Source organism: Selaginella moellendorffii, unplaced genomic scaffold (assembly GCF_000143415.4).
Source record: "Selaginella moellendorffii unplaced genomic scaffold, v1.0 SELMOscaffold_58, whole genome shotgun sequence".
NCBI lineage: Eukaryota > Viridiplantae > Streptophyta > Lycopodiopsida > Selaginellales > Selaginellaceae > Selaginella > Selaginella moellendorffii.
Window position 1 is genome coordinate 105,324 of NW_003314319.1, and position 27,630 is coordinate 132,953.

The 27,630-nt window shown below is 45.5% G+C and overlaps 5 protein-coding genes across 7 annotated transcripts; 1 reads left to right on the forward strand and 4 right to left on the reverse strand.

The window, feature by feature from the left end:
* Window positions 1–18,575: 18,575 nt before the first annotated feature.
* Window positions 18,576–19,822, reverse strand: LOC9655078 (pantoate--beta-alanine ligase). Its single transcript, XM_002983473.2, has 5 exons — window positions 19,562–19,822; window positions 19,252–19,500; window positions 19,045–19,158; window positions 18,845–18,976; window positions 18,576–18,794 (listed from the first exon to the last, which is right to left on the reverse strand). Exons 1-5 carry the CDS (start codon window positions 19,808–19,810, stop codon window positions 18,675–18,677), a joined length of 864 nt encoding a protein of 287 aa, XP_002983519.1. The 5' UTR covers window positions 19,811–19,822; the 3' UTR covers window positions 18,576–18,674.
* Window positions 19,823–19,883: 61 nt separating this feature from the next.
* Window positions 19,884–21,794, reverse strand: LOC112351146 (pentatricopeptide repeat-containing protein At4g02750-like). The gene is made up of 2 exons (XM_024688479.1): window positions 21,490–21,794; window positions 19,884–21,345 (listed from the first exon to the last, which is right to left on the reverse strand). Exons 1-2 carry the CDS (start codon window positions 21,792–21,794, stop codon window positions 19,884–19,886), a joined length of 1,767 nt encoding a protein of 588 aa, XP_024544247.1.
* A 15-nt stretch (window positions 21,795–21,809) lies between these two features.
* On the forward strand, window positions 21,810–25,842 carry LOC112351195 (pentatricopeptide repeat-containing protein At4g02750-like). Of its 3 annotated transcripts, none has more exons than XM_024688592.1 (7): window positions 21,810–24,045; window positions 24,124–24,587; window positions 24,675–24,948; window positions 25,049–25,227; window positions 25,287–25,433; window positions 25,525–25,599; window positions 25,664–25,842. In XM_024688592.1, exon 1 carries the CDS (start codon window positions 21,836–21,838, stop codon window positions 23,765–23,767), a length of 1,932 nt encoding a protein of 643 aa, XP_024544360.1. In that variant the 5' UTR covers window positions 21,810–21,835; the 3' UTR covers window positions 23,768–24,045; window positions 24,124–24,587; window positions 24,675–24,948; window positions 25,049–25,227; window positions 25,287–25,433; window positions 25,525–25,599; window positions 25,664–25,842. The 3 variants fall into 3 exon arrangements, with proteins under 3 accessions (XP_024544360.1, XP_024544361.1, XP_024544359.1); XM_024688593.1 differs by having other exon boundaries at window positions 21,810–23,855; window positions 23,967–24,045; window positions 24,675–25,227; XM_024688591.1 differs by having other exon boundaries at window positions 24,675–25,227.
* Window positions 24,100–25,783, reverse strand: LOC9654915. The gene is made up of 2 exons (XM_002983474.2): window positions 25,333–25,783; window positions 24,100–25,280 (listed from the first exon to the last, which is right to left on the reverse strand). The coding sequence occupies exons 1-2, from the start codon at window positions 25,781–25,783 to the stop codon at window positions 24,100–24,102; spliced, it is 1,632 nt and encodes a 543-aa protein (XP_002983520.2).
* Window positions 25,843–25,917: 75 nt separating the features above from the next.
* Window positions 25,918–27,547, reverse strand: LOC9655080. Its single transcript, XM_002983475.2, has 2 exons — window positions 27,223–27,547; window positions 25,918–27,165 (listed from the first exon to the last, which is right to left on the reverse strand). Exons 1-2 carry the CDS (start codon window positions 27,350–27,352, stop codon window positions 25,979–25,981), a joined length of 1,317 nt encoding a protein of 438 aa, XP_002983521.1. The 5' UTR covers window positions 27,353–27,547; the 3' UTR covers window positions 25,918–25,978.
* Window positions 27,548–27,630: the final 83 nt, after the last annotated feature.

The window sequence follows — 27,630 nt, forward strand, 5'->3', positions numbered from 1 at the left end:
CGCAATACTGCCCATAGTACTCGTGTGTCTCCATTTCTGTCTTTACCATCTCAAAAAAGATTTCATGGTAGTCTTTCGGGTGCGTGATATTGCAGTGTGTTGCGAGAGCATATATACCATCATATTGATCATTGTCATTATTTCCATCAGACGCTAGAAAACATATGGGGCATTTCTTAAAAGTGGCAGAATTGCACTCAATTAGTAAAAGGGCATTCTTTTTCACCTAATTTGTTGCACCCTCTGTCATTGCATTTATCTCCAACTCATTATCACTATCCTCACTATCCTCTCTTTCATTCTCTTGTGTGGTTTGGTTATGTTGTGCAATGGGATAGTTATTGCATCTCCTAGCCCTTGAACCCTGGAAGCTTTATTTCGTTAAAGTGGGATTTATTCAGTAAAATGGGACTAGGTACAAATTTTCAAGTATTTGAAAATGACGTGAAATTATATGTTTTTTGTCCAGGGGCTAGACATATCTGGGGCATGGTGACTAGCGCGGTGACTTTGTGTCCAGACTGAGTCCATCTGGTTGTATAATAAATCTCATTGTCAAGGTGAACAAGCCGAATCTGAAGCTGGAGTACTTTCCTATACTCACATCCCTGAACCTATTGCTCCACAATCTACTAAATCTAGATTGGCTCAGCTTCTTGTAGCCATTACTCTGGAGTTCCCGATTCACATCTTCCAATGTGGCCCCCTTGGTATACATGGAAGGGAGAACTCGTTGGGTGTCTCGAGTTCCATCTTCCAAGAGGCGGGTTTTATGTGGTTGCTGCTCGCTACATGTCTCGACAAACCTCTTGAAGATTGCCTCTCCATATACAACATGACCTCTGGTTTTGTGAGTACCGTCGTTCCCATGGACTGCCTGTTGAACCCTTTGTTCCTCGAACTCAATTTTGATTCTATAGAATGTGGTTCGAGGGACTCCATAAATGATTCTCCATGCCTTCATGCAGACCAAACCCCTCTGGAAGACCATGCCCCCCACCTGATGTTCTGAAGCATCAACAGATGACCGTAATGCCTCATACACAAAATTGCGAGCTGCCTTCCAAGACAATGTCTTGTATCTTGCTCTCTCCTCTTCAATAGCATCCCAATCAGCATGTTGACAGCACCTCCTCTTGCAACAAGCAACTGTCGAGACCATTCGAACCTCCATCGCCATTTTCTGCCTTTTCGGTTCGTTACTCAGATCCCTTTGGCTGTGCTTTAGGAAGGTGTACTTTCTTTCCCATGAAGAGATGTTCTGTCATCAGTTGTAGTGGTGTTTGATTGTGAATCCTTCACATTCTCAAACACTAAGTGCCTCAATTTCCACCGCACAATGCTTCCAATAGTCAGACTGTTTTCTTCTGTGTCAACAACCTCTAAAATCGCAACTCCAATATCATCCCAGCCCAATTCTTGATTAGCAACCGCATCTCTTGGATCGACAACTGTGGCTAAGCCCTCAGCTACCACCTCCCCCTCGGGGTTGTTTAGAAACACCTTTGCCTGAATCCATGTAGCACGGTTCTTAAGATCCACGGAGGGAACATGCATCGTACTTGCGGAGGCCATTCTGAAAGTGCAGAAAAGAAGTTAAGACCATACAAAAAATGATTGGAGAATGGCCTAAATCATAACATACCAAACAACCTCAATAGCATGAGGCCACATGCCATTATTCAAACATGCTATTGACACCCATGTGAAATTTCGCATTCACAAAATTGGCATGAGGCCTCATGCCATCTTGATAAACACACAACTACAGGCAGGCAAAGAAACTATTGGCAATATGCTAGTGATAAACTTGCAAGCCCCAAGATGGCATGAGCCCTCATACCATTAGTGGTATCGTAGCGCCGCTCGCACCACCGCAACTGCTCATAGCGCCGCTCGCACAAACTGCCACTCGCATAAACTGCCGTTCGCAATGGCGCTCGCAATGCCGCAACCACTCGTAGACACATAAACCACAGCTCACAACGCCGCTTACACAAGCAGCGCTCACTGCGCTCAGTGGAACCAAGAACATGGCGCACAAAAATGATAGACCTAGGAATGAGTTCGAGAATTCAAAAATAGCACACGCTTGAACGTCATATCAAATCCTCTGACAAACCAGATCATATGATTCCTCTGACAAATTTCAAACTGAGTAGCTTCTAGACTTTGCTGTCGGACGTTGAACTTTGTCACATCATGTCCTTGCCTCGATCCAGCTGTGCCATATCAGTGATTCGAACTTTGCCATGCCATGTCAGCGATCCGCGCCAAGATTATTCGCTGTGTAAAGGAATAATTATGCTGTGTATGTACATCCATTTATGGCAATATAAGGCCACACGCCATTCAAAGAATAATGCTAGTCGAGCATTTTTTGGTGCATTTTTGGGTTCAAAATTGCATGAGCCCACACGCTATAATGTACCAAAAATAGAAACAGCTTTATTTACTTGGGAATTTAAGTGGTTGAGGCATTTTTAAACTTACAAACACATGCCCTACTTACATTCCTTTGGTTGCTTAAAATTCAAAAATATTATAAACCTTTCTTTTTGCATTTTCAATGTTTTCAATTATGGTTTTTGATTTTCGCAGGACCAACCTAGTAATCTATTTGCATCCCGTCATGTTTATAGCTAGCTTTCGTTTATCCCCTTCGCTAGCCTGAGATACATCTGCTCGGCATCTGCCTTTTACAGCATTTGCCCAGAAAGGGCATCTTTCTTCACGCAGCATTTGCCACATATTTAGGGAGGGTTTAGGGTTTAGCAATTCAGTAGCTTGATAAACATGCAAATACAGAACTTGATGCAAAATCCTTTGATATGTCACAATGCCCCTAGGACCATAAACACATTTCAATAGAGAGAGTCCTTTCATTTCATAACTCCTTACGTAGATCTTGGTGAAACCAGCGTTAGTGAAGTTAGTTTCTTGTGATCCCGCATCTGATTATGATGTCCCTTTGCAGTGTCGATGGAAAGGTCAATGCACACCAAACTGTAGAATCTTGGAGCAAAATAACAGTTGGATCTATGGCAAATGCCCCTGAAACATTGTAAGGCTCGTGTGGTTTCATGTGGTGTCTGATCGAGATGCTTCTTTGCAAGGTCATCAAGAAGGACATTGTATACCATTCTTTATTTAGCTGAACATCTGGCATTTTTGGAAATACAAGATGCTTTGGAATATCCAATCATGCATGGTATAAATATAGCGAGGGTATTAAATGATATCCCAATCATGATCTTTCTTTTGGATTTTGCGTGCATGCAGTCCGAGGAATGATGACGTTGCGGATTTCTTTTGGATTTCACGTGCATGCATGCGTGCGGCGATCCAGAAATTAATGGTGGCGCCCAAGTCCGAGGAATGATGACGTTGCGGGATTACCAACCGTCGTGACATTTCGCACATGTGAGGTTAGGTTTTGCATTTTGCTTCGTACTCGCGCTCGCATCGCGCTCCCACTCGCGATCACGCTCAGATTCGTGCTCATCTACCTTCTCTACAGGTTTCTCGTGTGCATCGGCGTCCACTCGCGCTTGCATCACACTCGCGCTTGCATCGCGCTCGTGTGCATCGGCGTCCACTTCAAGACACACTCAGTTTGTAACTTTGCCGCCAACTCCGCCGCCCACTCCGCCACCCACACGCAGCCCACTTGGCGTCCCGGGAAATTTCAGTGCCACTCTCCAACTGTAAGTGGCAGAGTAGCCTTGCTGCTACGATCTGCTGCACACACAGTGCACATTCGCCAGCGAGTCCGGCCTCGATTGTCACACCTCCATTCGGCTTCAAATGGTAAGTTTTTTAGGCCAAGTAGAAAATGGCATGAGGCCACATGCCATTCAGTAGCAACATTGGCATGCACCGATTGGGCTCTCGAGTGCAGTCCGGTTACAGATAGCGTGTAGCCTCACGCCATCTTAGGATGCAGCCTCAAGACATCTGATGCAGTGGTGAATGGCGTGTGGCCTCATGTTATTTCCAGCTGCTAGCTTTTCATCTGTCAGCTCTAATTGTTGTGCATTTCTGAACAGGCGAGGAATTGCGTTCTTCTTCCAGCCACTGTCAATGTGGATGCAGAGAAGGGGGAGGAGCTCACCAGTTGGACTTTCGGGATGGAAGGCGAGGATCTGAGGCTGTACAACACAGATGGTGGGAGAAAAGAATGCATGGGGATCCTCATCCAAGTGACAAACACTCCATGCAGTTCCATGCAAGAATATGGACTGGCACTTGTGGTAGAGACAGCGTCCGCCTTCAAGATCCACCTTGCACATCCTAGCGGCTTCCCGGAGGGGGCAGCGGCTATGAGGAATTCCTAGAAGGAGCTAGGGAGAGGTTGTCCAGGAGGCCCACAATTTCAAAGACGCTGCGGGTCTATGAAGATCACATGGAATCCACGGACCTCACCTACGGCGATGTTCAAAAACTATATTCCAACATTGAGCCATTGAGAGTGACTCCAGTTCGCGAAGCGAAGGGGAAGGGGGTCGATCTGGAAACTACCCCGAAGCAGAAAAGGGTGGTCAAGCTCAAGCCGACATCCGACTCTCCTGCTCCAAAAAAGAAGCTACTCGGTGATGCCATTGCCTCGGGTTCGAACACTACACCCACCAAAAAGAAGAGCAGCAAAGAGCAGAAAGAGCAAGAAGAGGCAGCAAAAATCGTCGCAGATAATAGTACTTGTTACTATTCCAACAAAGTATATACAATCGACGTGAGCCACATCGACATCCAAAGCAAATAAAACCACAGGCTAGTATCTGATGAGTGGGTGGAGAAACTGAAGCAGAAGATGCTGGCAAGTCCAGTAACACCCGACATCGCAGACGTGATCCCCTACTACCGAACAATGAAGGGCGAGACGAAGTTTCCAGACTTGATCAATAGGAAGGTGTTGGACGATCAGAACATCCGGTTCTATGCCGTCTCCGGGCAGCATTCTAGCTTGGCGATGCAAGAGATAGTTGTGGATATTATGGTTGGTGAGGAGGTGAAGAAAGTCTTCAAGACAAGAGTTGTCCGCCTGATAAAAGGCAACTCGCCCCTCCGATCTATTATATACATCTCCCACGCGCAGAATGTCAAGCAAGAAACGTGCTACAAATCGGGTCTGCACGAGACATTGGCACGAACACGAAAGCTTTGGGTTCAACTGAAGAAGCCACAAAAACCAGGACAAGGACGTGCACTAGCAACTAGCGCCTGGCAGGTAAGCCTCGTTGCATGTGGCATAGCATGTGGCCTCACGCCATTTCCATTGCAGGAATTCTCGAGTCTTCTCTCGAAAACACTGGGGGTCAATGACACACTCAGCATCCATAACATTCTACTCGCGACAAAAGTTGTTTTTGACAAATGGGTAGATGTGTTGAGGAGGTACCATGACGGGGAGTTGCTAAACTCAATGGGTGTGGAGGACGGCCGGAAGCCCAATGATTTGAAGCTCAACGCCTTGGGTTTCTCGCGGTCTCTAGATGACGACGACCTTCTGACAGTGGCTAATGCTCTTCTATGTGGTGAGGTAGTCTTCAACAAGACCAAAATGACTCCCGGCCATATTGTGACATACGAGGACTTGTGCACGACCCTGAGAGCTCGTGCGCTATTGAAGGATTGGATCTTCGAGCAAGTGGCTGTGGAGAGGGTGAGCATCGACACCACGCAAGAGATGATGGAAGAGCTGGAGTTGTCAAATGAAGACATCAACGAGTACGTGAAGGGGGCCCCCAAGTTCATCGATCTGCTGCGGGATGCCACGAAAAGTAAAGCTAAGAAGTTGGATCAGTATCCAAATTTCATTAAAAGGGATGTCGACCGCCGGCTTCAGAAACAGCTCGACCCCGCAGCAGAGGCCTATCGAGAACCTTACCGGGTATACGTGAATTCGGATGAGGATCAAAGGTGGAGGAGCATCATTTCTCGCGGAGATGAGCAGGTCAAGAACATCTTTTGTGTGATGGACTTCACAAACGAGGAGATCACTCATGCAGACGAAGTCAACTCCATCATTGACTTAATGGTGGGACTTGCAGAGGTGGAATCTTCAGTCCACTATATGATCTACGACTCCGAATCCTATCACAAGTTCTGGAAGGCCTTGAACGAGGTGAAGACTCGGTTGAAAGGCAAGGAGATGCGGGAGATCCATGTGATAATAGCTAAGAAGAAGATACCGATGAATGTCCGCATCTTCACACTCGCCCTTGTTATTGGTCCTGCAGCAGAGTGGGACTGGAGTGACTTCCCAGCTTCGTTCGACAAGGCCGATCGAATTGATCTGAGGGAAGTCAATTTACCCGTGCCTGAGGAACTGAAGACGGCTATGGAGCTTTCGAATCCATAGAAAGCTCTAGGTGCAGCATGGGAAATGCTCAACTGGGTCTTCAACGCAATAGCGGGTGGGTCACCTGCTTCCGACTCCAAGGGCAAATGCGTTGTCGAGTACAACTGCGGCGGACTATTCTTTCGAGCCGCACTACTCAAGGGTGTCCCGTGTGTTGCAGTGACAAACTCCATTGAAGAGGTGACTTCAATGGAGCATATAATTACAGTTGCCAAAGAAAAACAGTATCTTCTCTACGAACCTAGTGAGTACGCACTTTAAGTTTAAATGTTATCTCACAAGCTCTGTATGCAGGAGCATGGCCACCCCCAGATGCTGAAACGGCGTTAACAGCTACTGTTGAAGATACCCATGTTGGGCCGAGCTCACAACCTGCACAAGGTAAGGTCACGTGAGGCCTCACGCCATTTTGATTATAGATCGTTGTGAATATTCAGACACGAGGACTGAAAAGTGCACTGGTGGCGCGTCGAAGAAGGACAAACAGACAAGCAATAGGAAAAAAGGAGGTACAAATTATATTTGCAATGGCGTGTGGTCTCATGCCATTCCTTGCAGGAGACACTTCTTCAAAGGCAAAACAGGCAAGCACCAGCCAAGTACAACGGACGAGAGGTACCAATCATTTTTGTTATACGTGAATTCTCATGCCATTGCTTCTTGCAGCTCAAATTACAAAGAGACTAGGGCAAGCAGCGCAGACCTCATGACAAGAACCTGAAGGTTTGATGGCGTGTGGCCCCATGCAATTAACTAATGTTCTTGCAGATCGCGTCGAGGAAATCGAACGGAACAACGTGCCTCCAGTGGAGGAGGGGGAGGCCTCGGAGAGTGATAAGGAGAGTTCCGAAACAGGTACGATCATGACATATGGCCCCATGCACTTATCTAAGTTTGTATTTCAGGGGAACGAGTTGAACCAATGGAAAACTTTATGAAAGGTAACTTAAAAATATTATGGGATGTTGCATGTGTTGATGCAATAATATACAGTTCAAGTGCCAAGGAGACGTCGTGAACCTCGAATTAGGCTACCTGCAAAACAGCTTTTAGACGCTATAGACAAAGAGATGGACAACTGACCAGGGCAGAGGAGGAAGGGTAAAAGCATTTGTGTGCTTATCGCGTATGTCCTCATGCTATTTCTGTAGAACAGGCGCATAAGAAACGAAAGCGAAAGGGAATTGAGGAGCAGGCACCTGAGGATGCGGAAGGCATGACAGAGCCTCCAAGGACGGGAAGTAAAGCGTCATGGTTATTGCGTGGGTCCTCATGCCATTTCTTGCAGATCAAGCTCAAACTGACAGTGGTCATAAAAAGCGAAAGCACGTTGGACAGTCGTCGGGATCAGAGGCGTTTGATTCGAAAAGGAAGAAGGGCAACAAAAAGATGATAGGTAATGCCTCATGGTTATGGCGTGTGTGCTCATGCCATTCATTGCAGATCAAGGGCTGAGTGAAAGCAGCCAGTCACCACCTCCTGACTCAGATTCCTATGGCGGACTCCCCTTCCCCAATCTCAATGGAGAGGTACAATGGATGAGGGATGCTTTTCAAGTCAGGGCCACGTTTTTCTCATCTCGTCGTCTTCGAAGGGTGCAAGAACGTGCAGAAACCATGTTAAGACAGTCGGGTGAGGATACGATCCTAGGTCACTCACTAAAACAGGCTATGGATGTCTTGTATTTTGAGATGGAGACTCGGCCAGATGATTTTCCCAAGATGGTCCTGGAAGAACAAGCCATCCAGTCTGAGCAGCCTATGGAAGAAATGCAGGAGGGGGATGAGGAGCCAGAGAAAGATAATGAGCAGGAAGAGCAGAAGGACAAAGAGGAGGACGAAGAAGAGGAGGACGAAGAGGACTTGGATGGTCCTCACAATGGTGAAGATCACAATAACGACGACAACGATGATGACGACAATGGCCAGCCTGAGGTGGCCAAAGAGCAGCGGAGGAAGGTCATACAAGACAAACCATTAGGTAAATAATAGTACATCCATTCCTAACCTTTTACCATTTCTAACATTGTCCATATAGGTCGCAGAGCAAATGGTAAGTAGAGATTATTCAGTTGAATTAAGATACAAACTCTAGCCTTTAGTGTCGAGGAAGGATAGTGCCAAGCAAGGGTCGAAACGTATGTCCAATCCTTCAGAATCAGCAGTGCGCCCAAGTGATATCGGTCCTAGTTCCTCAATAGCAATTGATGGTAAATACAGTATAGTCGATTCAATGTGCTAATGAGTTTGTTTTTAGTAGCACGGGAGGATACCATCTCAATCGAAGGGAGATATTTGGACATGCATATGGATCCGCCAGTGGACTCCACTTGCCTGCAAGAGTCATCAGAGCTGGTGGAGGCTACTATCCATATCAACGCCAAGCAAGCTGACCACGCTCCACTTGATGCTGCCCATACCACTGAGTCAATCTTGTCCACGTATCCAACTGACGGTGACCAGGTGCCATTGGACCCGCATGAGGCCGCCCCAGCTGCCGAGCCGGTCGTATCCTCATTTCCAACAGACTCAACGTGTGCCCAATCGTCTGACTACGCACCGTTGGAACCTCCCTACACCGCCCCTGCTACCTGTTCGGTCATGTCCACTTTGCCAACAGAGGCACCAGCTGAAATGGCGTGTGATCACACGCCATCGGAACCACCCCATACCACTGTTGAGCCAATTGTACCAGAGTCTACAGCTGAAATGGCATGTGCCCACACGCCATCGGATGCGATTGACCCCACATTGCAGAGGAGAGTATTTTTGCCCTTCATGTTTCCTCGACCAAAACCCTCTCAACGACCATCAGGAGCACCATTCGCTAATATTGTAAATGGTAAAATTGACTTGTACCATTTTTTATGCTGATGCATTTCATTTCAGAGTCACGGCGAAGGTACTGTATCGTTTTTTATCTGAACGGTGTCCTTTTCTCCCATGAGCGTGGCTCGTCCTCAAATGTCACTGCACCCTCCAAAGCCTGCGATCGCAAGTTGGTCAAAAGAGACAGATTCACATTAATCACACAGGAGAAACTGCGGGATCTAATAATGATCATGCGACACTTAAAACAGAGGGCCGGGTTCAATTTGCAATTGGGAGTTTGGACATCCATGATGCGCCACAATGCATTAACGTTGCTACAGATGATGCACGATCAGACGCGAGTAATATTACCATTTGACTTTCTCCTAACGCAGGAGGATTGCTTGACTATAGTCCATGTGAGGGGTAGCAAGCCCATCTTCGTCAAGCCAGAGGCTGTAGTGATGAACCGGACTGCTAGGTCAAGTGAAATCCTCATCATCGATGACTTGCCGATTAAAACTACAGCGAACACGCACACATATGCTCTTGCAGTATGGAAACTAGGGAGAAGAAACCATATGTTCTGGGGGACCTTGCAAAACGGCTTGGAGCGATGGTGATAGAGAACCGGCCAGTCCAGGAGGTGGCTGCAGAAATCAACCAAATGGCAGATGGAACGGTATATCAGAAGCCATTTGATCGGACAGACACCAGTCATCATTTATGGCATGTATATTGTCTAGCCAAGCACTATCCGCATCTCCATAATCTGCTCAACCGGATGGGTTCTTCGACCATTGAACATGAGCGTGGACATATTAGAGAAGAGATGGCATTACTATTGGGTTTAAATCCTGATAGTGTGGAGAGTGATGAAATTCCAAGATTATTGTATAGGCGTTGGAGGCAAAAAATAACAGTCTGAGATGGCATGTATTTATTTAAAAATGTAACTTATTATGGCATGGGGTTCCATGCCATTGTATTAATATTAAAAGACAATTCTTTGAGAGGATTTGCATTATACTAGAAGTGTTACAGCATGTTATTGGAAGTCTACGAAGTTGTTTTATTAATAAGGGGAAAGTAAAGATTGAATGGGGACTTGGGCTCCACCTAGACTGGGAGCAACTGAGCCAATATTAAAAGGATGGAAAGAAATTGGACGACGATGACAAGGAGAAGAGAGAGGTGAAGCAGTGGCAGGGGGAGGAGAAGTGATTGAGTAGACATTTCCTTGTTTAAAATAAAATGGCATGTGCCTCAATGCAGTTGAATTTTGTTATATTTATATACTATATAAAGGTTTGGAAACCTTATTTTACAAGTGGGATAATGATAATTCCCACTTTAACGAAATAGAGCTTCTGGGAAGAAAGATTGTGAGAATTAAAATTACCAATACTAGAACCCATAGACATTTGTGTGTATTTCCCTTTTTTCAAATGAAAGTGTGAATGAAGATTTCTAAATTCTAAACAGTATGCTATGACAAACCCCTCAAAAATGCATTCTAGAAAGAACCAAGTCCTTCTTTTATATGCAATAAGCTAACATCAATGGTTATTTTTTTCCCTTTCAAACAGTTATATGGCTTTACATAGAATCTTATTTCAAATTTAATAATTTTTTAAGTCTGACAAACCTGACATTTACTAGCCAAAAAGCACAGAGTACAAAGTTAAAGAAGTTACAAGAATACTCTTTTTGAAAACATTTTATTTTATGTTCTAACAAGTGTCTCTATCATTGCATGTAGTAAATATTTAAAATATTAGAACAAGAAGTGTCCTTTAAAACATTTTTATCTATATAATATATAGAGAATTATGAAATTATTAGGTTCGCCATAACCTTAAAATTTTAAAGTTTATAATGTTTGTACTAAATTACAATTGAAAATTGAGCTCAACTCGTGAGCTCAACTCTTCAACTCGTGAGCTCAAGTATGGTCCGCGCCCGTCCATGTGAGGCCACCAAAAGTCCCGTGCAACCAGCTCATAGGTTTTTGCAATGCTGAAGTGACCAGCAGTCAGGATATTGTGGCACGCCATCAGGACCAACCTTCGAGCATCACCTTTAGGAACCTAAAGCTGCTCCCCACGGTACAACAAGCCATCTAAGAACTCGAACTCGTCAAATCGCCGGCAGTTGGGAGTCACTAGGTGTCCAGCTTAAAGATGGGGAAAAATATCACTAGCGAGCTCGTCGGATTGAAGATCGTTTCTGATGGCATCCATCAAGGAGGAGTCCTGAGGGGCCCGGGAAATTGCCATAACTTGAAGCCGATCAAGACCGAGGATAATTTGATCCTGTTGATCGAAGGCAGGATTACCAAGCTTGAGACTGAGATAGTAGTGCCTTGAAAGAGCATCAGGAAGGCCTTGAAGCTTTCCAGGTCTGTACTTGATAACAAAGTCAAACCAACTTAGGAATTATGCCCACCTTGCCTAACGACAGCTCAAAACTCGGGAAGTGGCAAAGTACTCGAGATTTTTGTGATCCATCCAAACCGTTGTTTGATGGCTCGCCCCCTCCAAGAAACAACGCCACTCTCCAAAAGAATCCACGATGGCAAGGAGCTCCTTGTTGTGAATTTCATAATTGATTTCCGCAAGCTGGAATTTCTGAGAATGGAAAGCGACCGGATGAAATTCCTTATCCGCTCCGAGTTGAGACAACACAGCACCGATGGCAAAGTTGAAGGCGTTAGCCTCGATGAAGAAAGGTTGTGAGGGATTAGCATGGATCAAGATGGGAGCAGAACTAAAGGCCACCTTGAGTGTGTCGAAGGCCTGTTGGGCAGCAGCAGACCAAGAAAAGGGAACATCCTTACGAGTGAGATGCGTGAGAGGAAGGACAATGTCAGAGTAGTGATCAATGAATTTGCGGTAAAAGTTGGCGAAGCCAAGGAAAACCTGAATATCCAACATTGATTGTGGAGGCTCCCATTCGAGAATAGTCTTGACTTTGGCAGGATCCATCGTGATACCCTCAGAAATGACAAGGAACTCCATAGACTCTTGATCGAAGGAACATTTCTCAAGCTTCGCGTATAGGCCGTGTTCCCGGAACTTCGCCACCACCTTTTGCACATGCTCGTCATGCTCCTCCTGAGTTTTTGAGTAGATGAGGATGTCGTCGAGGTAGACGATCACCATTTGATCAAGAAACTCCCGAAAGACGTCGTTCACCGTGTGTTGGAAAACTGCTAGAGCATTTGTCAAGCCAAATGGCATGACAGTGTACTCAAAGTGGCTATAGTGGGTTCGGAACACAGTCTTCCATTCATTGCCAAGTCAGATCCGAATTAGGTTGTATGCTTGATAGAAGTTGATCTTGGTGAAGAAACGGGCACCACCGAGGCGTTCCAATAGGTCCGAGATCAGGGGCAGCAAATAACGGTTCCAAACAGTCACCTTGTTCAAACCTTAGTAGTTAATGACTAGCCGCAAACTCCCATCCTTCTTCTTGACAAAGAAGACAGGCGCTCCAACCGGGGACTGCGAATGTTGAATGTACCCCGAGGGAAAGTTTTCATCCACGTACTCTTTAAGGGCTTTAAGCTCGGACAGGGATAACCCGCAGATAGGCCCCCACGGAGGTGATTCTCCTTTCTGTAAATCAATAGGACAATCATAAGGCCAATGAATAGGCAGTACACTAGCTTTTTTCTTGTCAAACACATCCTCAAAATCATGATACTTCTCAGGAAGACTGACAGGAGAAACATGCAAAGCAAAAAGGAAAAAAACTTCTTCATGAAGGAGTTCTTTCATAGTGATTGTGGAGATAGAAGGAGGTGTATAACTAAATGGAATGATGAGATGAGGATACTGTCTAGTATAAGATGGAAGAGAGGGAAAAGAAGAGGGTGAAAACTTCATAGAGTCAAGAACAAAACCTTGATTTAAGTTTAGGGAACTTTTCTTGATTCGGACTCGATGAGCAGCAGGGGAAGCCGTGGAAAATGGTGACGTGGGAGAGACGAGCTGTAACTCCCTCCAACAGATCTGAGATTGGTGTAGTTGGAACCAAGGAAGGTCGAGCACTATAGAGGAGGACTTGCTATTGATGATGTTAAAGGTGATATCGGTGACAGTGGATCTGATGTGTACTCAAACAGGCAACGTTTCCCTAAATCCAGAAGATGGAGACATAAAATGCCCGCCGATGCCTTCAACCCTTAGATCCCATATAGTAGGAGAAAGACAAACGTGATGTCAGGCAGCAAAGTCCGTGTCTATGAAGCAGGAAGTTACACCCAAGTCCAATAGCGGCAGAGCCTTGAGTCCTAATTGTCCGGTGAAAAAAAGGAGACATGGGATGCAAAAGTTGCAGGAATTGGTGGTGGCTTTGATGAAAGGTGGTGAGGAGTTTGATAAAGAAGAAAAGTGATTTTTATTTGGGGAGTCCAAACAGACAGCTCTTACTCTGTTTGGACAAGGTTGTTTCCCGACTGCAATAGAGGTGGACCTTGAGGCAAAGTGAACTCGAGCAGTTGGGGAGGCTTCTTGGGACACACAGCTGCTTTATGATTAGGATCAGCACAGTAGAGGCAAAGATTATGAGATATTCGACATTACTTCTCAGCAGGACTCAACTTCCCTTTGATGAGTCAGGGAGTACCAGAAATATCTATCGGGACTGGAGTAGTAGGTTCAGGAGTATGCCCCAAAGACTCAAGCTGGGATTCATGAGTCTGGGACGGGAAAACGGTGGTGCGGCGACTTTCTTGACAACGTTCAAAGAGATGATTGTCGCATTAAACAGCTTTGTTGATGGCGTCCGACAGGTCCATGGGATCCTCCATGGTGAGTAACAAATCCTTGACACTGTTGTTGATGCTGAAACGAAATTGATCAATCATGGCCCACTCATCCCACTGAGTGTCCAAAGCAAGGAGTTGGAACTTTGCAGCATAGATCGAGGCAGAACGAGACCCTTGAGAGAGACGTCTCATCTTTGTGGTGGCAGCTCAAGCCCGATCCGTCTTGCCAAAACATGCTTCAAGCTTCTCTTTGAACAACTGAAGATCCATCAACTCCAGAACCACGACCCCTTTCATATTCTTCTCCAAGAGAGGAAAAAACCATGACAAAGTTGCACCTTTGAGCAACGTCCTGATCGCACCAATTTGAGACTCGGGAGTGGGGTACCGCCAATGTTGAAGTGCAAAGATCAACTCCATTTAGTTCAGGAATCCGCAAAGCTCCAAACACTTGCCTGAAAATTTCACCGAGAAACTCACCATTGGTTTAGGAACTTTGCTTGATCCTTGAGCCGAATGTGAAGCAAGCTCCTGTTGCATGCGAAGAAGGGTTACCTTGAGCTCGGTATTCTCAGATTGGATTTTTGCAAGGACTTTGGCAAAGAAATCAGGATGGCTTGGAGACTTCATCGGCAAAGAAGAATGAAAAAGGGGAAAAAGGAAAAGGCAGTCAAACAATCAAAACAAGCTAAAACAAAAATGAAAAAACCACAATTTGAATCAAACTGTCAAGACCCTCAACAAGATCAAGACTGGAAATGCAGAAGATAAAGAGAAAAGCTAGTGGAAATGAAGAAAAAACCTTAGACTGGCATTGATTCAGATTGTGGAGAAATGGAACAAGGCTAACCTATATATACTATAGGTTGATGAAGCTCCACCACTCTTGGATCAAGGACGGCTTAAATATAGCTGAGGTTGAGGAGGCGCTATGTCATCATCTGGAATGTGGCTCAAGACTCAAGAATCATATAGGAAATTAGAGAGTCAGGAATAGAGAAGTATCTCGAGAGTCAGGAATGTGGCAAGAATTGGGAGATTCCTAACAATGGGATGTTTACTTGCCACTAGAAATTTGAGTCATTATCCAAGAAAAATTATATGAGACTTATATTACTACACAAGATCTTCCCTCAACTTCACCTTTGGAGACCATTCCTAAAAGTTTGAAGATACTAGTGGCCCTATGGGTTTATGCCAAGCTAGAGGCATTAAATAGAGTTTTTATTTATGGAGAACTAGATCATTACTATATAAAGATTTTGCTTTTGATCAATCATTTTTTGGATATGCATGACCAATGGTAGAAGCAAATAGAGGATCCTTTGATACTATTTTAGAACATCTTTATATTTGAATCAATCATGTGTTACCTAGTTAGAATGTTACTAGTAAGGACATCAAGGAACACTAAGGTTAGTACATCTATAAGAAAGAAAAGGCTAGATAATATTATGTACCTGATAGAAGAAGAATATTCAGTATTTTTAGTAGAAGTGAAATGGTTACAAGAAGTTATGTGGCATATAAGGAGTGGCAATAAAAACCTCAAAAATAGTTGCAAGACAAGGTGGTGTGGATATTTGATAGGCTGCCATATATCCTATCATATGCGTCTGAAGGTTTTTCTTTTGGCTCTATGTCTTGACAAAGGGTCCTTCAAACTAGGGAAAACAATCTCTACTCAACTTGCACACTTGAAGTTAAACATATTGACTAACCTTGCACCTAATTTGATATGCCTCTTCAACATTTCCTGGATCATACTAGTGTTGGGAGAGCTATAAAAGAAAAATTTTGTGGAGTTGTACATATATGTTCGTGACCTTAAGGGAAAGGTTGTAGAACTTGATGGCTTTAAATCAATTAAATCCAAGGAGGCTCATGCTATTAACTTGTTAACATCTTTGCTTTGATAAGATCTAGAATATGTTAAAGAAGTTTACACTTTAACCAAGTTGGAGATAGTTTTTATGACTAGGCTAACACCAATTGCACTGACGGAACACTAGCATCATGAAATAATCTAGAGTTTCAACATAAAAAGGTTAATTGGGTATGTAAATGGAATGGTTATCTCTTTTATCCTTGGTTAAGTTATATGAGGGAGTTGTAAATTGAGGAGGAGCTTATTAGTGCGTTAATTGATATAATCATACAAAATGAGTTGATATCATATATGAAGACTTTCTTTGCTTATTTGGATGACCAAGAAAAATGTAAAGTAGTTCACATGACAAGTACTCATCTTTAACATTATGAATTTATTGTTAAGAGAAAAGAAAATGAGAAAAACTATTGAGGAAAAAAATAAAAAAGTAAAAATGATATCATTTTAACACTTTGAATATAAAGTTAATAGAAATTTTAGTTTTAGAAAAGTTAAATAAAAGTCAAATCTCAAACTAATCTAGGAATATAATGTAGGTATACATTAAATGCTTATATATGTGTCTTGAGTTTAAATTTTATGAATAAAAGTTTGACATTATTATTTATAAAACTTTAATAAATATACAAAGATGACAAATGTATCATCCTCTTTTCTCATTGCCTTTAATTATAAGTTTTGAATGGAAATTAAAATATTGTATAAATGTGGATATCATCAATTAAATTCTTTAAAAGTATGAGTAAAATGAGAATTAAACTTTTAAGTATGATGATTAAAAAAAATCTAAAACAAGTTCACTTAGTTACTCTTTTATCAATTATCTTTCGGTAAGGCAAGAAATGTGTTATTTTAGAAAAATGGTCAACCACAACAAAATTATCTTAAATCTTTAAAAAAGTAAAAGATTAATAAGAAAATCTATAGATATAAATTTCAAAATCTTGAAGCAATAGGAATTAATTAAAGAAGACAAAATAAAGTAATTAAAAAAACTAGATGAAGAATTAAAGAATTTTGATCTACTAAAATGTATTACATGAATGTATTTGAAACTACTAAAATAGTTAATCTAAGTGTTTTGCTAAGGCTAGGATTTTTATGATAAACTTTGATAACATTCGATTACACTTCACTATATAGTACATATAGTGAGTATATCTTTACTCCAAAACTAAATAAATCAATAATTACAATGTTGAATTGAAGTAATACATAAAGAAATGGATTCACAAATTTATTGAGTAATTTGATCAATGGTATAAATTATTCAATTAATAACTTGAGAGAGTGATAAAAAATTTGATGTACTTCAAAACCTAGAAAACCCTTTAAAAAATAGAAAACTAAATAAAAAGGGTATTTGATGATAAGCTGTATAAAAAATTTGGAGAAATATCGAATAAAATTTTAATAGAAATTCATAATGCAAAATAAATACCAGATATTATTGGTAGATACATAACCTAAAAACTATTAAAAAAATATTTTTTAATTTTGCAAAAGGATTATGTTTTTAAAGTTTTTATAAAACAAGATAAACATGACAATTATGCTCTCTTAAATCTCAATATGTAACATGAAAGGAAAACCTTTCCAATTAAAGAATGTAATTAACTTAAAATTTAAAAAAGCTTTAGACTTGTCCTACAGGGATGAACTTTCCAGCAAAACATCTTTTTACTATTTAGATATTTTGCTTCAGTTGTTCAGAAATTTGCTGCATAAACTTGTCCCAACTTATCTTGCATAATCTTCCGCTTTGGAATGTTCCAGTTGATCCATCTCAAATAAGATGGGACAAACTCACTAATATGAAAGTTGAGCATCATATGTAGGTGAATGCTCTTTCTTGCAGATAAACCACTTGCAGTGTTAAAACCATACGTAATCACATTGTTTCCAGCAGTGCCAAGCAGAAAAACAACCGTTCAAACATCAACCTGACGCCATCAAAGCCTGTGAATCAATTCAGAGTTTCATGAGATTTAATCTCGTTTTTTCCTGCACGAATGGCATTTTGTGCAGCGATTAAAAAGTCTTCCACTAGACTGGGAGTTTCCGGAGAGGTCGGTTTCTTGGAAGTAGAACTTTTCCAGAAGCCTGCTTGCTGGTGGATGAAATTGGAGCTCTTTGGTGAGGCTGGTAAGCTTCGCAAAGAGAAAATCCATCAAAAAGAAAAGAAAAAAGATGAGAAGGGAGGTAAAACTTACATGTGTGAGAAACAACATGCCAGATTTGAAGGAGTCATGCACCTGACAATGGGTTTCCTCGACTTGTTCCTCAGACCATATCCCGGGCTGCTTGGATATCTACACGAGCCAGAAATCAAAATGTCATCATTCCAGTAGAAAACAGACAAGAAAGAAAGAAAACAAATCCACGTACCCCAATCCAGAGGTAGAGACTGCAGTAGCTTCGGCAATGAGCAATCCCCCTCGAGTTGTTCTCTGTGCAGAGTACACCGCAGCTTGCGGCTGTGGCAGGTAATTATACGATCGACATCTTGTAAGTGGCACGACTCTGAAAAAAAAGCGAAGAAAAGAGTTCGAATGAACCAATGAAAAGAATATGGTGCTTTGTACCTGTGATTGAGATGGATATCGCCCAGCTGAGAGGATCTGTGAAGACGATTGAATCCACACAAATTTCAAGGGCATTGCACAGCAATTTATAGCCTTCGGCATGAAGATTGTAGATAAAAGCAAAATCTGCAAGTGATCGTTTAGAAACTTCCGAGGCCCCGTTATTTGACTTTGGATTCTGAAAAATAGGTCCGCAATGTGGACAACTTCTAAAGATGTTCTTCCTGGCAATCAAGATGAAGAACATAATAACTTAGCTATTAGGAAGCTCAACATTGTCTAAGAGACGAACACTACCAAACCACGCAGCAATTGCAAACACTGATGGGCTCGCCACTTTATCGACACTCTGCAGTGTTTCTTGGTCGACAATCTAAACACAAAAGCGTTAGAGAACTAAGTAGCCGAGCAAATAAATCTTACGCTTGCATAATCCACTCTTCCACCGGCATGGCTGATGGCACTCACTGCCTGTTCTATGAGAACACTGTAATCCGTCTCGCCGGATCTCACGAGCTCCTCAGCCCTCTTGAGCGAATGAAAGATCGCCAAAGCCTGAGCCAAAGAAAGAGACTGGAACTTAGGAGACAAAGAACTAGAAACGAAACAAATGTAGGACTTACATTTTTTCTTTCGGTGGCAGTGAGTCTCACATTCCGGGAGCTCATTGCAAGGCCATCGGCTTCTCTTACGAGCTTGCAGCCGACCACCTCCACTCCAAAGTCTAAATCCCTCACCTAAGCTAAGGTAAGAGATTCGTCAGCCTGTTTGAATCGAAAAGACCAAGAAAGAAAGAAAGAAATGGAAGAGAAGAAAACGATGGAGCTTACCATGCGAGACAAGACTCGCCATTGCTGGTAATCCTTCTTGCCAAACACGACCACGTCCGGCTCCACAATGTTGAGAAGCTTTGACACCACGGTAGCAACACCCCTGAAGAACAATGGACGGCTTCCACCGCAAAGAGGCTTTTCCAAGTTTTCCACCCGGATCCAAGTCTCGTGGCCGGCGCCATTCTTCTCGGGTGAGTCTCGGACATACAAGTCGCGTGGATTGAAAATGATGTCCACGCCAAGTGGCTGCTCCAAAAAGAAAAGGAAAAGAAAATGCGAGAGAGAAGCGATAATTCTTGAGACGGACCTTGAGCTTCTCGACATCGCCATCGAAATCGCGGGGATACACATCCAGATCTTCCCCGGGAGCGAATTGCCCGGGATTCACATAAATCGACACCACCACTTTCTCCGCTCGCTGCTTCGCCTCGGACACCAGCGACAGATGACCTTCGTGTAGGAATCCCATCGTCGGCACCAGCGCGATCCGGCTACCGCATTGGCGCTGGGACCTCGACCAGTGCCGCATCGCCCCCTTCTCCCCCACGATCGCCATAAGAACCCTAATTCTTAAACCCTGAGCTCTCAAGAACCCTAATCCTTAAACCCTGAGCTCTCGTTTTAAAAAACTAGCTCGTTGGAAGAATGCTGGAAAGAAGAACGCATGGCGCTCCAGAGTTTGTGGAGCTCCCAATTTCCATCGCCCTGGGCATTGCTCTTGTGGCTGCCTTGATCTCCTTGTGGATCTTACAGCCCCCAAGGAATGCCCCCCACGCCGTCTTGTCTGGCTCGAATGGCATGCTCGCTAGCAAATCCTCGGCATCCTGGAGCTCTCCAGATCGCCCCAGGACGTCCACCAGGCAGCAGTAGTGCTCCCTCTGGGGCGAGACACCGAAATCTCTCATGAGAAGGAAGAATGCCAGCCCCAATTCGACGAGGCCAATGTGGTTGCAAGCCACCAGCGCATTCGTGAAGGTGATCTCGTCTGGATCAAACCCCTCAAGCACCATCATCCGGAAGAGGGCGAGCGCTTGGAACCCATCTCCAAACGCCGAGAATGCCTGGACGATCGAGTTCCATGCGACCACATTGTGCTTGGGCATCCGATTGAATAGCTTGATCGCGAGATCCAGACGCATGCTCGATGCAAAGATGTAGATCATGCTCGTCCACGACACGACGCTCCTCTCAGGCATCTCGCAAAAGAGGGCGATCGCTCTCTCCAGCTCTAGATTCTGGGCATATGCCGCAGCCATGGCATTCCAGGTGACCAAGCTGCGGTTCTCGTCGGCCGTGGCATCAAACACCAGCCTTGTGCCTTGGATATGCCCGGCATGGGAATATGCTGTCATGAGGCTCGTGCACGCCACGGCATCGTGCTCGGGCATGTTGTCGAAGAGATTCTTGGCATATTCAAGGCTTCGGCTTTGGGTGTATGCTGCGATCATGGCATTTACCGCCAGAATGTTCCACCCCGGCATGGAATCAAACACATCCTTGGCCCGGTAAATATGCCCGGAGCGGGAATATGCGGCAATCATGACGCTGCAAGATGCCGTGTCTCTAAACGGCAGGACCTCAAATAAAAAATCCGCGGTATATACGTCTCCAGCTTCGCTGTAGGCTTGGATGAGCGCATTGCACGAGACCATGTCGTACTCGGGCATCCCGGCAAAGACCCTGTGCGACTCTTCCACGTAGCCGTTCTCCGAATATGCCGTGAGCATTGTTGTGTGGGAAATAATATTCCGCTCGGGCATTTTCAGAAAGAGGTTGAGTGTACGATCCAGATGCCCGATTTCGGCATATGCTCGCATCATGACATTCCAGGAAACCACATTGCGAGACGGCATAGAATCAAACACATGTTTTGCCATTTCAACAAACCCTAAATCCGCGTAGACTTGTAGCATAGCTGTGTAGGCAACCACGTCGTGGCACGGCATGGAGTCAAAAACTTGCTTTGCTCCCTCAAGATGCCCTCGTTGGGAATATGCCTGCATGAGAGCGGTTGACGAGATGGAATCTTTTGCGGGCATGGAATCAAAGATGTGCTTTGCGTCATCAAGCAACCCAGACCGCACGTACAGGCTGATCATAGTCGTCCACGTCACTGCATTTGTTTCTGGTATAGAGACAAAAAATAGCTTTGCCTCCTCAAGATGCCCGGTTTTGGCATATGCCTGGAGCATCGTCGTCCACGACACAACGTTTGGCTCGGGTGCTCGATCAAACATCGCCTTAGCCTCCTCAAGATGCCCATTGTGAGCATACGCGGCAATGATAATGTTCCACGAGAATACATTGGGGGATTCCAGAGAATCAAACACGGAACGCGCATCGCACGGGCTCTGGCATTTGCCGTACATCTCGATAACCAAGTTGGCGATGTAGGTTTTTGTAATCTCTCCATTTTGCGCCAGCCGGTCGTGGATGCGTCTTGCATGCGCGAGATCTTTGCTTCTCCCACAGGCCCGGAGGAGTGTCGCAAAGTAGTCTGTGTAGATGGAGTGATTTGGATCTTGTTGGCTGCATTGCATCTCTATGTCACGAGATTAAATTGGGAGTTTATTAGTGAGTAATGCAAGAACTCCAGCTCGAATTCGCATCTCGTCTACGAAATGCCAGAACCCCAGTTCAAGCCAGGGAAGTTCACAGAGAACTTGAGACCAGTCCTGTACGAGGTGACACATTCCTTGCGAATCTAACAGTCCAAATGTACGGCCGTGTCAGATGCCTCGAAGATGCTTGCCAGACATTCCACGGTATCGAGCATCCAAACCTCTTCTCGTGGAATATCATGGCTTCGGCATATGCCGTAAATGGGCATCCTGAAGAATCTTTACAGATCCTCTTGAGCATGCCAGAGAAGAATCTTGTGTCCTGGAATACAATTCTAGCTGCGCTACTGAAGCTCAATAAACTCGATCAAGTGAAGTCTGTCTTTGATCAAATGTTTGAGTTGGACACTGTCTCATGGACTTGCCTTGTTCAGGCATTTGCCAAACGAGGGGATTTTGATGAAGCCAAGCGCGCGTTCGATTCCATGCCCGAGAAGAACCTGGTGACGTGGAATGCCATGCTGGCGGCTTACGTCTCGCGTGGTCACATCGACGCCGTGGATCTGCTGGGGATGCCGGGTTGGAATCGCCAGACCTGGACGCTTCTCCTCAATGGCCGTCTGGACGAGGGGAATCTGGGCGAATGCCAGCACCTCTTTCAGTCGATGCCCGAGCACGACATCGTTTCATGCACGGCGATTCTCCGGGTTTTCGCCCAGCTGGGCGATCCAGGCCGAGCGAAATCGCTGTTTGATTCGATCCCCCAGACGGATCTTCTCGCGTGGACGGCTTTGCTTCAGGCATACGCTCAAAACGGGCAACCCGAGCGCGCCAGTAAGATCTTCTCGTCGATGCCCGAGTGGAGCGTCGTGTCATTCAATGCGATGCTCATAGCGCTTGGGACGAGCGGAAGTCTCGCAAAGGCGGAGGGGTTCTTTGATCGGATGCCCGAGAGAGATCACGCGTCCTGGACAACAATGATCCAGACGCTCGCCCGCGCCGGGCAATTTCGATCCGCGAGAGATCTCTTCTATCGAATGCCCGAGTGGGATTCTAGATCCTGGGACGCGCTTCTCCAGGCGCTCTTCTTGGCGGGAGATGCCAAACAGGCGAGGGTAGCATTTGACTCTTTGGGAGCAAAAGATACCTCGACGTGGAACGCGATGCTAACCGAATATGCCCAGGCCGGGCACCTGGAAGATGCCAAGCATCTCTTTGACACGATGCCAGAGCACAGCACCGTGTCGTGGAATCTCCTCATCCTTGCCTGCCACCGGGGCGGCCACGTGGAAAGCGCGCGGAGTCTGTTCCAGAAGCAACCGGACAAAGACGTAGTGACGTGGACGACCATGGTCGCGATGAATGCCGAGCTGGGGGACGCGCAAGAGGCGGCAGCGCTCTTCCGGCAAATGCCGCAGCGGAATATCCTCTCCTGGAACGCACTGCTGGCGGCATTTGCGTCGCTGGATTGGCATCTCGCGAAGATGCTGTTTGATGCCATGCCTGAGGTGGACGTGGTGTCGTGGACAACGCTGGTCCACGCGTTCGTGTTATCTGGGAAGATTGTTAATGCCACGCGGACGTTTGGGAGGATACCGCCGGGCCAGAAGAACTTGGTGACGTGGAATGCCATCGTGGCCGGGCACGCCCGGTTTGGGTCCAGCCGGGAGAGTTTTAAAATGCGGATGGAGGGAATCGAGCCCGACCAGAGCTCTTTCGTGAGTAGCCTCATTGCGTGCAACCATTTGGGGCTGCTAGCGGCGGCTAGGGATAGCTTCGTGTCGATGCGCGGGGATTATGGCTTGGCGCCGCGGAAGGAGCAACTCTGCCTCATGATCGATGCGCTCTCCCGAGCCGGAGAATCGGAGGAGGCGCGAGAGCTCCTCCAGATCGTGGTTGGGCAAGGGTTGAGCAAGAAATTCTATAGAGGTCCTCTTCTTTCTTGCAGGTGATATAAGTCTGACGCAGTACTTTCATATTCTTTTGCGATCTTCTCTAGATATCATATCACAACGATTTTTTCAAGCTACATATCCTGAGGTAAAGGTTTTCTATTCTTTTGTAGGTAGAGTCCTAGATCTATCACAAGGATTTTCTCGAGCTACATATCCTCCATTGCGTTTGAGCGTAAACTTTTCTATTTCTTTGTAGGTGGAAATCTAACTGTGAGTAACCACTTTCATATTCTTTTGCGATCTTCACTAGATATCACAAGGAGTTTCTCGTTGAGGTCAGTTTGCGTAACCTTTTCTATTTCTTTTGTAGGTGGAAACCATTGTTCTAACTACGAGCAAATGGCTGTGAGCAGGACATGAGCCAGCATCACATCAACGAAGTAAAAATGGCCAACTCTGTCAAACCAAGGTGCCAGCGCAGGCTTTATGCCATAGTGTCCACCATCGCTACAGCAGAAATCGTAGTGCCACGGGAAGGTCATGTCGTAGTCGTCTACAAACATCAGCTGGTTCTCCAGGCTATGCAGCTGCTTTTGGAACTCGTTGCTCAGTATGGAGTTGAAGACTTCTATCTTCTGGGGATTGGAGGGGTCACTTCTTTTGATTGCGGCGAGGGTGATCGTGTTGCGGATCACGACACGAGTGCTGCTCTTGTTTTCCAGCAGTGACCTCCAGAAAGCCGAAGCAGTCTGAACTGCTGCGGCAAAGTGATGAACCTTTTTCCATGCGTGCCCGTCGTGGATGCCCGAGTTTATGATCACTGCGTCCGGAGCTCGACCACGAAAGAATTCGTTCTTGACCAGATCACGATATGCCGGTACGTAGAGCGAGCCTAGACCCATTAAGTTTTGGTTTGGATCTGCATGTCCGTTGAAGATCGATACTAAGCTGAAATTCTGTGCAGGATTGGATGGATTGGTGACGTTGGCCACGAAGATCCGTTCTATGTATTCCTGGTTCAGACCAAGAACAAAGTTCATGAGGTTCCGGATTGTGTCTTGGTGGTTTGAGTCGCCCCAGAAGAAGAGCTTCTTCCCGTCCAAGCACTTCCATGCATCGGCTGCGTTCCAGATGCGGAACTTACAGTGTGCTGAATACACCCATCCGTTGCTCTCCAAGCTCTCAAGGTTGCCAATGCATTGGCTGTCATCGCACTCCTCATGTTCTCCCAAGCAACGGTAACGTCCTTCCTTGTCGAGCTGACAGGACTCGTTGAATTTTGTTCTAGTCCATTTGCCTGACCATGTTGTTGCTGACATGAAGTCGTGGCTGGTGCAGGTTGCAAGATGAGGATTTCTTTTCCGGCTGGTAGTAAAACGGATTTGGACGGTTAGCATCTCTTTCGTCAGGGCCCATGGATCCGGCTGATGCTCCAGTCCACGAAAGTTGGAGTATAGAAGGATAACCTTGAAGGTGTAGTTTCCAGCGAATTCCTCGTCCACTTTCAGCTCGACGAGGTAAGAGCCATCTCCGACATCTGTGATTGGTGGCCTTGATTTCCATTGAGGACCTACAGATGATAGAAAATTCGTGAGGACAAAAACTTTCAGAACAAACTTAACTGGAGAGATCCGTCTCGTAGAAGTCTCCTCCAAAGCATCTCCTGTTTCCGCTAGCAGCATATGAGACGATCCAAATCTTGTGAAGAACATCAGTGGACAAGGTAATTTCGCCTCCATTCTCTGCTCTAGGGAGCCCAAAGAAGAGAGCAGCGGTAGTACTTACGTTGTGACATTCCTGTTTGCCGTACTCAGAGAAACGCTTGAAGAAGATGCTTGTAGACTCGTTGAAAGACGAACGCTTGTTTGAGTTGGGGGACGACATCGAAGGTACTCTGTCTTTGAATTCGAACAGCAAATCAGAGTAGTAACTTAATGGTGTGCATAAATGCAGTGCTAGCAACAAGAAAGCACCCAGAGAAATCAAAATAATTCCGTTCATAGTGGAGTTCATATGCCTCAAAGGCGATTCATTGAAGCAGCTACCAAAGTGACCGGCCGTTAAGCCAAACATTCTCTCCAACCTTTGTACTGTAAGTTTTGCATGCGTGCTTTGAAATTAGCTTGAGCATTTATATGGATTTGGTGTATCTGACGTTAAAAGAATGAAATCCTAGCTTCCTAGAGGAGCTGGCAGTCGAGATGACATTGGAGGTAACATTTTGTTGAAACTCACTTATGATCAGTCTTAACTTTTGTTTTGCCAGGGCTAAGAGCAAATGGTGGTAAGAAGCACATGAATGAGCATCAAATCAACAAAGTAATAGTGGCCAATCGTGCCAAACCATGGTGACAACGAAGGCGCAACTCCATAGTGCCCCCCATCGCTGCAGCAGTGATCATAGTGCCAAGGAAAAGTCATGTCATAGTTATCCACAAACATGACCAGGTTCTCCAGAGCTCGGAACTGTCGCTGGAACTCGTCACTCAAGATCGAGTTGAAAGCTTCCATTTTTTGAGGATTGGAGGGATTAGCTCTTATACTTCCAGCCACGGCGACCGTGTTACGGAAGACCACGCGTGCTTTGTTGCTCTCCCGCAACAGTGACTTCCAGAACAGTGCAGCGGTCTTGGCCGCTGTGGCAAACTCCCGGGGATTTTTCCAAGCGTGTCCATCATGGAGGCCCGAGTTAAGTATCACCGCGTCCGGCACTCCTCCTTGAAAAAACTCCTTCTTGACAAGCTCAAGGTAAGCCGGTTCATCTAGTGACCTCAGTCCTAGGAAAACTTTTCCTGGATCAGGAGCACCGTTGTAAATCTGAAAAACTCGTAGCTTTTGTGCAGGATTTGCCGGGTTTGTGACGTTGATGATGATGGAGCGCTGCTCGATGGTTTCATTCATGCCAAGAACAAGGTTGAGGAGGTTTCGAATGGTGTCTCTGTGGTTAGAGTCACCCCAGAAGAAGAGCTTCTTCCCGTCCAGGCACTTCCACGCCTCGGTTGTGCTCCATATCCGGAACTTACAGTGCGCAGAGTACACCCATCCGTTGCTCTCCAGGCGCTCGAGAGCTCCACTGCACTGGCTCTCGTCGCACTGCTCGTCGTCTCTTAGGCAAAGGTAACGTCCATCCTCGTCGAGCGCGCAAGACTCGTCGAACTTTGTTCGGGTCCACTTGCCTAACCACGGTTTTTTCGAGGTGAAGTCGCTGCTGGTGCATAGTGGAAGAGTAGTCCTTGTGCTGCCACCAGTAGAAGAAGTGAAGTGGATTTGGAGGCGGAACACTTCCTTGTCCACAGCCCATTCGGTTGCGGAGTGATCCATCCCGTGGAAGTTGGAGTACAAGAGAATGGCCCTCAGCGTGTAGATGCCCGTGAATTCTCCGTCGACTTTGAGCTCCACGAGGTAAGAGCCATCTCCAAGGTCTGTTACTGATGGCCGTGACTTCCATTGGTGACCTGCAGTTGAAAGGATCTTTCCAACAACGCTCGAAAAGAACACACTCTTTTACTTACCCGAGAGATCAATCTCGTAGAAATCTCCTCCATGGCATCTCCTGCTTCCGTCTGCTGCGTACGAGACTATCCAAAACTTGTGGGAGACTTCCGTGGACAAGGTAATCATCTCCTCCTCGTTTCCTTCCATGGGAAGGCCGAAGAAGTAAGCGGCTTCCGTGCTGATATTGTGGCATGGTCTAGTTCCATTCTCAGACACACGCTGGAGGATCACTTGCGCGTCCCGTGAACTGGCTGGAGGAGCTCTTGCCTTGGGTGAAAGAAGGCGGCGAAGTAGATCGAAGTGGAAGCTCTCTGGCGCGGTGGACTGAAGTGCCACGAGGAGTAAGAGACTCAGCTTCGGCTGCCTCTTTCCTTGGTCATCTTGGCCCGTTTTTCTGGGTCGTTCTCTGCCCCCTTTTTCTTTTT